The sequence below is a fragment of the Lupinus angustifolius genome, chromosome LG03, assembly GCF_001865875.1.
Source record: "Lupinus angustifolius cultivar Tanjil chromosome LG03, LupAngTanjil_v1.0, whole genome shotgun sequence".
In the NCBI taxonomy this organism is placed as follows: Eukaryota; Viridiplantae; Streptophyta; class Magnoliopsida; order Fabales; family Fabaceae; genus Lupinus; species Lupinus angustifolius.
This window is the reverse complement of record NC_032011.1, coordinates 22915447-22928237: the sequence shown is the minus strand read 5'-3', so window position 1 is coordinate 22928237 and position 12791 is coordinate 22915447. Positions and strand designations below refer to the sequence as shown.

The following is a 12791-nucleotide window of genomic DNA, read 5'->3' as shown; positions in this document are numbered from 1 at the left end:
AAAGGAATACCTCAGCTCAGATTCTATTGACATGACATATGCTAATGAGAGTGAAGTACTCAAAATATTAACTCCTGAGTTTTTAAACCCACTTACAACATTTGGGCTCCCGAATCATAAAATCAAGTTAAAAGTTGGCACTCCAATAATGTTGCTGAGAAATTTAGACCAATTTGAAGGATTATGTAATGGTACAAGATTGATTATTACTAATTGGAAAATCATGTTGTCGAAGCAAAAATTATATCTCGAAAAAACATTGGAAATGTCATATATATTCCTCGAATATCAATGTCTCCATCACATTCTTCGTGGCCTTTCAAGATGATAAAGATACAATTTCTTATGATTGTTTCTTATGCCATGACAATAAAAAAAATCACAAGGTCAATCATTGAAAAATATTGGATTATACCTGCCAAGACCAATCTTCAGCCACAGTCAATTATATGTGGCAATATCAAGAGTACAAAGTAAAAAAGGATTGAAGGTATTAATACATGATAAGAATGGTAAAGCTCTAATGTCAACAACAATTGTGGTTTATAAGCAAGTGTTCCAAAACCTGTAACTTGTATTCTACATCTACTTCAACATTCATATACTAAATTATTATTTTCCATAAATCTGATCAGTCTTTTATTTCAAATTCATGAGGTTAAATATAAACTAAAAACCTCCAAGGTTACACTTCATGATATTTAACATACACAATAGTTATTTCCCTTCTAGTATACAATCTTCAAATTTAATTCTTTAAACTCATGTCAACAATAAACACTCCACCCGTGCAAATGCACGGGTATCCTACTAGTACCACTAGTAATTTAATGAGAGAATTAGGTTAATATTATTATCGTAAAACCACACATGTAACTTCAGGTAGATGGTATAACATAAGTTTATGAGTGTAAAATCTATATACTGACAGTTTAAAGATAGATTTATGCACATGCACCCCATTATTTACTACTCATTTGGATTACTATTTTTGAAAAGTCAACAATAATTAAGTATCGATGATAGATGATACAATGAGAGTGTATAAAACTCCTTTCTATTCTTGGAATGTTAGAATAGGAAGTTAATTGTTTGATTGCATTTGACTTAGAGAAATATACATTCTTCAAGAAAATTATAATGCCTCATAGAACTTAAACTGTTTCATAAGGATTGACATCTTTTAAATTCAAACTATTTTCATCAAAACTTGAAAAGGGGTACTTCATATTTTTCTTATTCTTACTTTTGATTATCACAACAATATAAAAAAGACATTTGATATTTATTTACAATAATTTGTTTGACAATTATATATACTCATAAATTTTACTTGAACTAATTCATTTTAACTTTACTATCGTCCAAACAAATCTGAAATATATGTGAGTTTTATTGGATATGAATTATGATGAATAAAAAGAAATAACTTAATTGCAAATAAAGGATAGCATCCCAAATAACATCAATGAATATTTCCAAAATAACAATGGTAGAAAAAATCACCATGCACGTCAAGTCAACTGATATCCTTGTATTTTTTCATTTTTTTCTTAACACGTAACCATAATATTATTATAATACGTTTCATATCACACGAATTTAACAACCAAAATATCTGTTATTCAATAACTAACAAAATCCTATATAAATAAAATAGAAATACACATTGACAATTTAATATATGTGATTGACTACTTATTTCTATCGGAGACAAAGCATACAAAATTTATATGTTATCCCAAAATGCTCACTTTGCTTGTGAGCTTTTCTAACATGTAGAGAGGATTGTGCACAAATATTATGATACTAATTATTCAATGTTATATTTTGATTTTCTGTTCGATCTAAATAATATGTAATGTTCAATTATTTGAATTGAGACATTGTTATGTGTAAAATTTAAAAATGTAATAATGACAAGACATTATTTTTTAATATATTTTTTATTTTTTAATTGTATGACAGATGTCTCATAAGTTTATCCATCCATATTTAGAAATGTATATGACATGATATTTTATATCATTTTCATAACCGAGTATGCCTATGTCAACTCTAATTTAGATGAACATTATATTACAAATAAGAAGGTAAGCAGAGTAACTCAATTTGCCAACGAATGACACATTCACACTAAAATTCGCTCTAACCCAATGAGAGAGAAGCAACTTTAGTAAGAGGAATGGTCAAGTAATGGATGTTGGGAGCAAAACTCAATTACAAATCAATGAAAATTGGATGAGAGAATTTAGTAATTCATTTTGTTGTTAGAATAATGAACAATGAACTATTTTTTTAACTTTAATGATAATCCTTATCATTGAAAATCACATATTCAAATATTATCTAATACAAGATATACACTCTTATGTGCACTAGAATGGTTTTAACATTAGAATGTAACACGGCATTAATAAGCATATTTATAATTAACATTACAAAGTAATATCTTTTAAAGATATTAAAACAATGTTCGTTACTATTTTTTAACTTTTCTGTATTAAATGTACTCTTTTTATTAATTATATTTTAATAAAGTTAGAAATATCAATTATTATTTTTAATTCTTTTTAATAATTAGAATATATATAATAATTTAATTTCTCCAACATTTAATTTTTTGATAAATCAAATCGTTTGTCATTATATGTGAACAATGATATTTTAAAGTGTATTTCACCATCTCATAACTAGTTATATATAGAAACTACTCATGAAGCTTGCATTTCACCACTTAAATAAAAGAAAAAGATCGTGTGTATTAAGAATTAAAGAATATTATTATTATTATATTATATGTTATTCATATTCAATTATAATCAACTATTAAATAAAAATAATAAAAATGAATAATTAATGATATATTTATTATATAAGTTTTTGAGTATAATATCTATGTAATATCAGTTTAAATATTTATACGCAATCAGTAGATTATCTATCATTAATTTGTATTACCTTTTTAAAGAGTCAATAAAATTAAATATAAATTATAGATAATATTAAGAGAATATAAAATCTTACGCTAATATATATTTTTTTCTAAATTTTTTACATTGATTCATATATTTTAGAACCTAATATTAAGTTTGAGGTTTTTAGATTATGTTCAAGGAATAGTTCTCTGACGCAAGGATAATTTAGTAATTTCACAATACAGTAGAAGGAGCTAGAGTCGGAACCTTAGCTTTATATAAAAGCCTAGGTTATACTCTCACTCCTCTCTCTTTCTCATCTTCTCGAAACGTTTCTCTGCTTCTACGACTACGGTGAGCTTAGGGTTCTTCACATCTTCTCTTCAATACTCATAGTAGCTTCTGTTTCTCATTTAAATCTCAAATAGAATCTAACCTTCGCATCGATCTACCTATAACTTTGCTCCTCCCATGTTCGTACGGGAATCTAGCTAGGGTTTAAGATTTTCTGTTTAATTTCACGCTTTTATTACGTGTTCGTGTTGATTTTGTTGTCTAGTTCGTTTTAATAGTTAACGTTCTCTCTGATATTTTGATGATTTGTTGTATTTGAATTATGGAGCATATTGTTCTCTTGCCGATCTGAATTTGTTGCGGTTTTCCTTGGCAGCAGTTGGTGATTGTTGTGATGAATTTTGTTTAGGATTTGTTTTCCGTGGAAAAAAAGAACTAAACCGTTATCTTTTGATTTATACCTCTTCTAATTTTTTGAAAGCCTTATTTTATGGCAAATGTCATGGGTTTAGTTGAATACTGGTTTGTCCTGACATTGGAATAAAACTTAGGTGTATAGTGCCATACTGAAAGTGCCATGTGTAATTCATAACTTGTTGGTGCACTAACTTTTTGGAAAGATTAATTTGTCCCATTGTTATTATCGCATTGTTACTTCAGATAGCTAATAACTGGTGTTTGTTTAATGGTGCTTTGTTGTTTCAGATCAATGGTTATTCTGTTTTAAGTTTTGGTAAATAAAATAAAGACAATGGTGAAGAAGAAGAATCCCCTGGTGTTTATGGATGTGTCCATTGATGGGGATCCTTTTGAAAGGATGGTTTTTGAGGTACTCTTCATTCTATAATCTATATTTATTTTCATAGTTATGCTTGAACTATTGCAATGTTTGACCTAATGAGTGATCATCTTGCCATCACAGCTTTTCTATGATGTTGCTCCCAAGACCGCAGAAAACTTTCGTGCACTATGTACAGGTATTACAAATTATTTGCAATTGACATTTCTTCAATCTCACCAGTTTTTTATTGGATTTTTCCTTTTTCCTGGCAATACTTGCATTTTCTATCATCGCAGTTACTTATCCACCAAATAAAGATGTTCTCATATATGTTTATGTACTTATTTTTATTTGGGTAACACATGTATATGTACCTTGCTTCTATGAAACTATCATAGAGATTTGACAAAGTTTTACGATGGCTGTCAACTGCCTTACACAATCTTCATCTTTTACCCCGACTTAGGACTGTGCTTAGGACCTTATTTCCATGAAACAACATAAAATATTTTTTTCATGCTTCTGTGTGAAAGTGGATCATTTACTTAAAAGTCATCCACCTAATCGATGACCATTGATTCCCTCCTTTTTGGTATGAATTCTCACCTGTTTAGGAGAAAAAGGAGTCAGTCCAAATACTGGAAAGCCACTGCACTACAAGGGGTCTTTCTTCCATCACATTTTAAAAGGTTCCTTTGTGCAGGTATGTTGCTCTATTTATTTTTATATCTATATATCTAGATTGTTCGTAGGTGGTTCTATTTATGTCTTCTCATTGTGGTTGAGCATGGCTTTGTTGTAGTCACTGCCACAGTTGCTTATGCTGTAGGATACAAGGATGATGGTCACAACTGTTTTTCTTGTGATTTTGTTTGGGTTGTGCTTACTATGTTCTTTATCCTCATAATTCTAATAACTTAATAAAGCTTCGTGGTGTCCAACTCCATTTTCTATGCATTATTGTACTGTAGTTAAGGGTTTGTCTAGTAACAGCTGGTTTATCTTTTGCAGGGTGGTGATTTTGTCAATCGAAATGGTATGTATTCTATTGATTTTATTGACACATTACCTCCTATTATGAGTTGCCTATACCTTTTTGAAGGTTGCAATTTGGTACAATATATTTAGTCACATTCATTATGTTTTTATTATTTGATCATTCAGTTGTCCAAGTTGCAAGCCTTGTTCCATTTGCATGTTTCCTATGACAATGGTAATTTCCTTTCTAAGTCAATTGGGGAACATAATAAAAAAATCTACTTTGCTTTAACACAGGTTGACCTATAATTGAATGAGCTATTGAACCTATTTTAATTTTGTAATTTTGATTTAGTTTTATGATATTGCTTATGTATATATGTAAAATTTTAATTTGCCTCAATCGTTCGATGCTTTTATCCCCTTTTGAAGACTTGAAATTGTACCTTACTGTATTGTAGCTTGTAAAATATAGCAACTCATCTACACATCCTAAATATGGTCCTGATCACTAGTAGAGATTTATCTAGGTTGAAGCACATTTTTATAAGTTTTCTTGACGGGTTCAGCCCTTATTCTTTATGTCCATTTGTGATTATCCCGTAATCCCCGCATCATATTTTCCTGTATTTTGCAGGGACTGGTGGAGAAAGCATATATGGCTCAAATTTCCCAGGTGAGAATGGCAAGTCGTGCTCCTCATATCACATTCTATAGCATGAATAGTTTGTATTGTGTTACTATATCTCAAAATTTGTGGTTTTTACTTTTTACTTGTGATTTATTTTAGATGAGTCATATAGGCTAAAGCACGATGCTCCAGGCATTCTATCAATGGCAATTGCTGACCGTGATACTCTTGGTTCTCATTTTATTATCACTTTGAAAGCTGATCATCATCTTGATAGGTTTGTGTAGCTAATTTATTCTTGGTGGCCATTTATTACTCACCTATATTTTCTATTTTTTTGAGGGGGTGGGAAAGGTAAATTGCTTGATTGTACTACAGTAGTTAGTCCTGAGTGTCATTAAATATGAACTTTGTTTTTCTTGTTCAATTGTGGGGTCATTTTACACAGGAAGCATGTGGTGTTTGGGAAGCTTGTGCTAGGGCATAATATATTGAAGAAAATTGAAGACGTGGGTGATGAAGAAGGGCGTCCAACTGTAACTGTTAAAATCGTTAATTGTGGTGAATATGCTGAAGGTGAGAATCACTTAGCCCATTCTGGATAATACTCAGCTCTACTTGTAAATTGTAATACAATAAGTTGATGGTTGATCTTAAATAATTTGTTGCAATTTCTGTGTCCAACTCTTTAAACGCCAGAGCATAATGTACTTCAGTGTTTTTTCTTCCTCTTCAATTTACTGTTCTGGTTCTGGCCTGGAATATAATTTTTTAATATATTTGATTTATTAATTTAAATATTCACTTTAACAGTACGGCTGAAGGGAAAGCACAAGAAATCTTCAAAAGACAGAAGGAAAAGAAGAAGATATTACTCATCTGAATCGGAGAGTTCTTCAGATTCAGACACAGAGTCTTCGGAAACTGATAGTGATTCTGAGTCAGATGTGTCCTCATCCTCTGACTTAAGTTCTTCTAGTGATGACAGGCGAAGGAAGAGAAAGAGATCTAGAAAAGATAAATATAGACATGGAAAAAGAAGGGATAAACGCCATGATAAGAGACGGAGGAGGCGGGATAAGAGATCAAAGCGTAGATTGAGAAGGTATTTTGATGAAATTAAAATAGTCAATAGATATTGGTTTTATTATATTATCATTCTATGCAGATGCATGATGAAAGAGGTAGGCTATTCCTTGGGCTTTGGTTATTTATATGAATATCACAAATACTTGATTTGTTTAGCTGCACTCGTTGCTCTTGACTTGTCACTCCATTTGCATCAAAGAATCAGTAGATAAATTATTTTTCACTGGATATGGTAAGGTTTCTTGCCCCATGATCTTGAGGTCATGGGTTCAAATCTTGGAAAAAGCCTATCCTCTTGTGAGGATCAAGTTGCAAACATTTACCCTCCACAAACTCAACTAGGCGTGAGTCTTGTGCACCAGGCCGCCTTTTTTTATTGTTGTTAGTTAAAAATATGTACACAGCTGCTAATTCATGAGTTTGACCTCTGATTTTAATGGGTTTCTCCCGATGTCTTGGCTGCTTTAGACCCTTGGTTGATTAAATCCAGGGAGTGTATTAGTTTGTGGTGTTCAGAAAATTTAATATAATATTACCAAATTAACCGATCCCACCTATTTGGACTAAGGCTTGCTTGTTGATGTTGCATATCATTATAGTGAACATCGTCTGACATGTATCACTTCTTACTTGGTTTCCACATTTTCATGGTTGCCACTGAGAATCTGCCAAATGTTGATAGGGAACCGGGCAGTGATTCTGATAGTGTGAGTAACAGGAACATTAACTCTGATGGTGATAGTCTTGATGCTCAAGGGAAAGAGCAAAAGTCTAAAGACCATTCTCATAAAAATGGTAATTTCTTAATTTTTTTTATGCTCTGACCTTTTGTTGTGTTTAACAAAGCAAAATCTTGAATTATCAAGTACAATTATGCAAGATTTCTTCAATTTTGTTTTGATTTTATGTTTAATTGTTTGGGTGCTACGTCTTCTGTTTTACCCATTTTCTTCTATGTCTTGTAGTAGCTGAAGTCCGGTCTCCCTTAGTTGTGGAGAGACACAATCATAACAATGATGGGGTAGTGGATATGCTAGAGAACGCGGAACTTCCTAAGGAAAATGGAAATCAGATTACTAATGGCATTGGAGCTGACTACAGATCTGACCGAAGTAAAGAGAGGCAGCCTGATGTGATGGATGATCATTCGGGAAAATCGAGGTCCAGTTCCTCTTATGCCACACCTCTGTTATATCTTATACTTCCCATTTCTTCTGGATGATATTTTATTTAAAGTTGATGAGCAGGAGCCGAAGCATGAGTCCTAAGCAACCCGTGAGTAAGAGTATGAGTGTCAGTCCCCGGAGGAGTCCGAGCAAAAGCCCAAGTGTTACTCCAAAAAAGAGATCTAGCAGAGGTCCAACTGGTAGTAGAAGCCCTCCTCCATCAAGGAAGAATGTGAGTAGAAGTCCGATTAGAAGCATTGGCAGAAGTCTAAGCAAAAGCATAAGTAGAAGCCCAGTAAGGGGCAGGATGGGAATAAGTGTGAGTAGGAGCCCAGCAAGGGGTGGGAAGGGGAGAAGTGTTAGTAGAAGCCCAGTAAGGGGTGGGAAGGGGAGAAGTGTTAGTAGAAGCCCTGTGAGGAGTAGGAAGAGTAGAAGTGTCAGTAGAAGCCCCGTGAGAAGTAGGAAGGGGAGAAGTGAGAGTAGAAGCCCTGTGAGGAGCAGGAAGGGAAGAAGTGTGAGTAGAAGCCCTGTGAGGAGTAGGAAGGGAATAAGTGTGAGTAGAAGCCCTGTGAGGAGTAGGAAAGGGAGAAGTGTCAGTAGAAGCCCTGTGAGAACTCGCTCTCATAGAAGTGTCAGCAAGAGCCCTGTAAGAAGTAGGAGACCTGTGAGGAGTAGGAAGGGTAGAAGTGTGAGTAGAAGCCCTGTAAGATCCCTCGATCGAGTTCGCAGGAGTCCTCCCAGAGCATCCCCACGAAAAACAATCAGCAGAAGTCCAGTTAGAGTATCAAGAAAGAGTGTTAGCAGGAGTCCAGTTAGATCACCTGCAAGAAGCTTAAGCAGAAGCTCTGGCAGGGTCCCTTCGAGGAGAGACATTAGTCGCAGTCCTGTCAGAGCACCAAGCCGAAGCAATCGCCGCAGTTACTCTAGGAGTCTTAGTCCTGTTCGCAGGACAAGGACACCTTGTCGGACGAGTTTGTCGAGGAGTGTTTCACCTGCTTCTTCGCCAAAGCGTGTCAGAAGGGGAAGAGGTTTTAGTGAACGATACTCTTATGCACGGAGGTACAATACCCCCTCACGGTCTCCGGTGAGGTCATACCACTACAATGGAAGAGATCGTGAGAGGTAAAGTTGTATTTGTTTCTAGTTAGTCATCATATAAGTTGGTAATTGATATTCAAGAGTCGAATGACAGAATAATCATTTTACACTGCCCTCAGATATTCTAGTTACAGAAGGTATTCCCCTAGGCGTTACAGGAGCCCGCCACCACGTGGAAGAACTCCTCCAAGGTTTTATCCTACTCCCTGTAACATTTGTTTTCTAAGTTTTTTATTTATTTTTAATTGTCAATTGACTTATTCAGACACTTTTTGTTATGCACGCTATTTCTAACAGATGATTCATATGATTATTTGAAAACCAATGCATAGGTTCCGAAGCAGGAGGACACCATCTGTTTCCCCCAGCCCACCTTACCGTGCTCGACGATATAGCCGAAGCCGTAGCCTGGTCCGCAGTCGTTCCCCAGTTGAGCCACAACGATCTCACTCCTCTCCTCGTGTGGAGAGGCGATTGTCTCGGAGCAGGAGTCCATCCAAGTACAGGTCTTCCGAATCACGATCTCCGCGAAAAGCAAGCAGAGACAACAGGTCAGGGTCATCGTCCAGAAGTCCAGATGGAAAGAAAGGCTTGGTCTCTTATGGAGATGGTTCTCCCTGCTCGGGCGAAAGGTGAAATATGTAGTGTTGGAATACTATCCTTTAATGAGTTAGAGTTCTCAATGCTTGAACTCACATGCTTTGCTTGCTGTAATTCTTAATGTTATTTTTACCCTTTATGGACCGCTATTGCATGTTGAAATATTCTACTACTAGAGTTGGACTACAATTGTAACAACGGGATGCACTTTTAGATGTGGATTTATTGCGAATATCAAATGTGTGAAGGTGTCCGAGTTGAATTTATAAATTTTGGTATGTGTTCCAGAATTCATTGTCCTTCAGTGGGAGGGGTCTGCCAATTGTTCTTATTAAACTAAGAAACACAAAGCACGTTTGAAATCAAATGGAGCCTCACCCTGAGGGGCTATTGCTTGGTAGGTTTAATTCACATCATGATGTTGATCGAGCCTCCTACAAAAATCTTGCTACTTAATGATTGAACTGAACTGATTCCGTTACTTCCCAATTTTTGTTTCCTGCCAAGTGGAATGGACAAATTCATGCATTAAAAATGTGTTGGACGATGTTACAAGGTGGTCTGATGGTGAGAATGAAAGATTTAAAGATTGGAGTGTAGGAGATAGTGAGTTCAAATTTCATTTTATAACAAAAAATGAATTATATGATAGTTTGATTGTTAATGTGAAGGATGAAAGCAAATGAGGTTGACTGTTTAAGTCTCAAATATGAATATAATAGTAATATGTTAATATTTGTTGATAAAAAAAATGTCTGTCATGGTCTCATGGATTTTCTAAACAATTATTTACATATCAGCCTATATGATCAAATGTGAAATTTACTGAAATCCAAGTCTAGTCCCCAGTAGTAGTGAGCTCCCTTAGTAGAGTCTATTAGTATCTGAGTCCAAGTCTTAGTCCCTAATATTGAGCTGCACAATTTGCTCATTCCCTCCAGCCTATAAAAATAATTGAACAAACAACTCAATCACGCTAGAGAATCCACCATGGTGCAAAGAAAAAATTATTTTATATTTGTTTACACATTCTAACAATATAAGCAACTCAAGTCAAGTAACAATTTTAGAGATGACATATAAAATGAAGAAACATAACAAAAGAGTATGGGGGTCTCTGTTGTATCCTGTGGCGAGTGGGAAGAACAGTGAGTGAAGTAACAAAGAAGGTTACTGGGTTTGTTTTCCACCAGGTTAAGGTCTTAAAGTTAGTGCAAAGATCGAAACTTTTTCAACTTTTTTTCTCACCCCTCATTCTTAATGTTCATTTATTTCATTTATCTAATAAGATTTTAATTGCTAAGTATTCTTCATGTTGTCTTGGTCTATGTGCTCCTCTAGCTTTACTCAATTTCCATGCGCATTGATTCTCCAATCTTATTATTCTCCATGTGCATTACAAAGTAAATGACCTTACCTTGCTTCTTTCTATGCATATTGTGCTGGATTCTATGCTAATAAAGGCTTATGGCTTTTATTATAAAAAATAAGTTTTTTATTTTATTGGCTCTTTGTTTTTCAGTTTCTGTCTGCTTTTCTTGAGTGCTTTTAAGTTTTAACTTTCTGTTCATTTTCTCCAGTAATAAAAGCAAAGTAGCTGATGCAGAATCATCGTTACTAATATTTTCCTTTGTCACTCTCCCATTTGGTCTATAAACAGAGATTGCTATTTGCTAATGTTGGTGTTCTTCATTGCAGAAGCTCATCATCTTAAGCATTGTGGTAGTGACTTGAGCATTTTTCTGTCTGAGTGGAAAATATTAGCTCCTCAATGAATTTTGGTTAGTTTTTATCCCATGGCACCTTCATTGCTCTACACACACTACATTTACTAATTTGCAAAAAACCTCTTTATCAAATGAATCATCTATGATTTTGGGCTTCTTTTTATGAACTTTATTGCTTTAATGTTTAATGTTTCAGGTACTGGAAATATTACAATAACTTTTGAGTTGGAAGGACTCATGTGGTTAGGCATAAAGGAGAACACCAGGCTACTATAGTTTTGGCTACATGGCCTTGGTGATAATGGTTCAAGATATGTTGGTAACATGAATATCTTATGTAATCTTAGTTTATAGATGTATACTCTCTACTTCTATCTCTATTACATGTGGAAATTTATTTGAGGGAAAAAGTTACTTCTTATTGAGCTGGTTGGCAATTAGAAATGATGGTTATATTTTGAAAACTCATTACTCAATAACATTTTTTGTAATACAAAAAAAAAAAACCTTATACTCTAATATATGTATATATTGTTAATCAAATTCATATGATGAAAATAATTAGATAATTAATCATGAATAAATAAACATGAGTCAAGTCAGAATCAAACCGGGTCTTCGTTGTCCCTTACCCACTTCTAAATATTTCATATATATTTTTTGAACTCCAACAAAATACTATAAACAGATGAAACCTGACCATAATCAAGTCAAATTAGGTGAGCATAGTGTCAGATCAAACCATATGAACGAGTAATATCCGGTCAAACCAGTGAGTAAATATAGTTGAGTCAAACCGGGAATGTGACACATTCTTATGTTTAAAAAAGATAAAACATGAAGGGGAAATTTGCCATCTCATTATTATTGGCATTAACGGAACTAAGTTGATAACTTTTTGTCTTAGGAGACACGTTATTTAAAAACATAATTTGAAAACTTCATGAATTCCTCAACAATAAGATACATTAGAATAAATTTCAGAATAAAAAGTTTCAGTTCAGAGAAAAAAACATATCGACGTAAGCACCAACACATGAAATGGCTCAGTATCAAGTGAGATTTTCAATTTAAGAAAACCATCTCATAAAAGATGAAATTTTAGATCCTCAATCCACATCTTCAAATATCAATAATACAAACCCAAAGACATATATTGAAGCATACACGATAAAGCAACTCAAGAAGTTGATCCTCAGGTGCACAAAAGTCTTTTTACTCAAATGCGTCATCATCGTCATCAGGAAGAGGCTGACTAGCAGCTGCAGCAAGCTCGTCCTCGTGTCTGCAATGAAAATCCACCAATACATAAATACAAGACGAGAGAAAACTAATGGCAGCATTGAATTCGAACAATCTAATTGTTTTGTAGTTGTTTATGACACGATAGCTATAAGGGCACATATAAAACTGTTGAAGAATCTTAGTTCAGTTTGTGAAAAAAAGCTTACTGTTTCTGAGCATTCAAATCGATTTGAACTTCAGGTGGAGCCAATGCAGGAGATTCTA

At 34.0% G+C, this 12791-nt stretch overlaps 2 protein-coding genes across 5 annotated transcripts in view; one reads left to right on the top strand and one right to left on the bottom strand.

Annotated features, from left to right (window-relative positions):
* LOC109343715 (peptidyl-prolyl cis-trans isomerase CYP95-like) lies at window positions 3150–9825 on the top strand. Of its 3 annotated transcripts, none has more exons than XM_019582156.1 (14): window positions 3150–3272; window positions 3918–4041; window positions 4135–4189; window positions 4608–4696; window positions 5005–5029; window positions 5609–5647; window positions 5762–5879; window positions 6051–6178; window positions 6416–6707; window positions 7374–7486; window positions 7660–7852; window positions 7939–8979; window positions 9075–9146; window positions 9288–9825. In XM_019582156.1, the coding sequence occupies exons 2-14, from the start codon at window positions 3964–3966 to the stop codon at window positions 9589–9591; spliced, it is 2547 nt and encodes an 848-aa protein (XP_019437701.1). In that variant the 5' UTR covers window positions 3150–3272; window positions 3918–3963; the 3' UTR covers window positions 9592–9825. The 3 variants fall into 3 exon arrangements, with proteins under 3 accessions (XP_019437701.1, XP_019437700.1, XP_019437702.1); XM_019582155.1 differs by having other exon boundaries at window positions 7657–7852; window positions 9288–9822; XM_019582157.1 differs by lacking the exons at window positions 3150–3272; window positions 3918–4041; window positions 4135–4189 and adding an exon at window positions 5158–5206 and having other exon boundaries at window positions 4606–4696; window positions 7657–7852; window positions 9288–9822.
* The window catches only part of LOC109343721 (GTP-binding nuclear protein Ran-3-like), a 32988-nt gene continuing 32522 nt past the window's right edge, over window positions 12326–12791 (bottom strand). For both annotated transcript variants that reach the window (XM_019582168.1, XM_019582167.1), the window contains exons 9-10: window positions 12734–12791; window positions 12326–12567 (exon numbers count right to left, since the gene is read on the bottom strand). In XM_019582168.1, coding sequence (XP_019437713.1) covers window positions 12498–12567; window positions 12734–12791 — 128 coding nt within the window. In that variant the 3' untranslated portion in view covers window positions 12326–12497. The remainder of the gene's footprint in view (window positions 12568–12733) is intronic.

Excerpts from the sequence above, each read along its gene's own strand:
- LOC109343715 (XM_019582155.1), top strand. The coding sequence starts at position 3,964 with ATGGTGAAGAAGAAGAATCCCCTGGTGTTTATGGATGTGTCCATTGAT. Across the intron at positions 7,853-7,938 it reads GATCATTCGGGAAAATCGAG|GAGCCGAAGCATGAGTCCTA; the intron begins GTCCAGTTCCTC and ends GTTGATGAGCAG. Across the intron at positions 8,980-9,074 it reads AATGGAAGAGATCGTGAGAG|ATATTCTAGTTACAGAAGGT; the intron begins GTAAAGTTGTAT and ends CACTGCCCTCAG.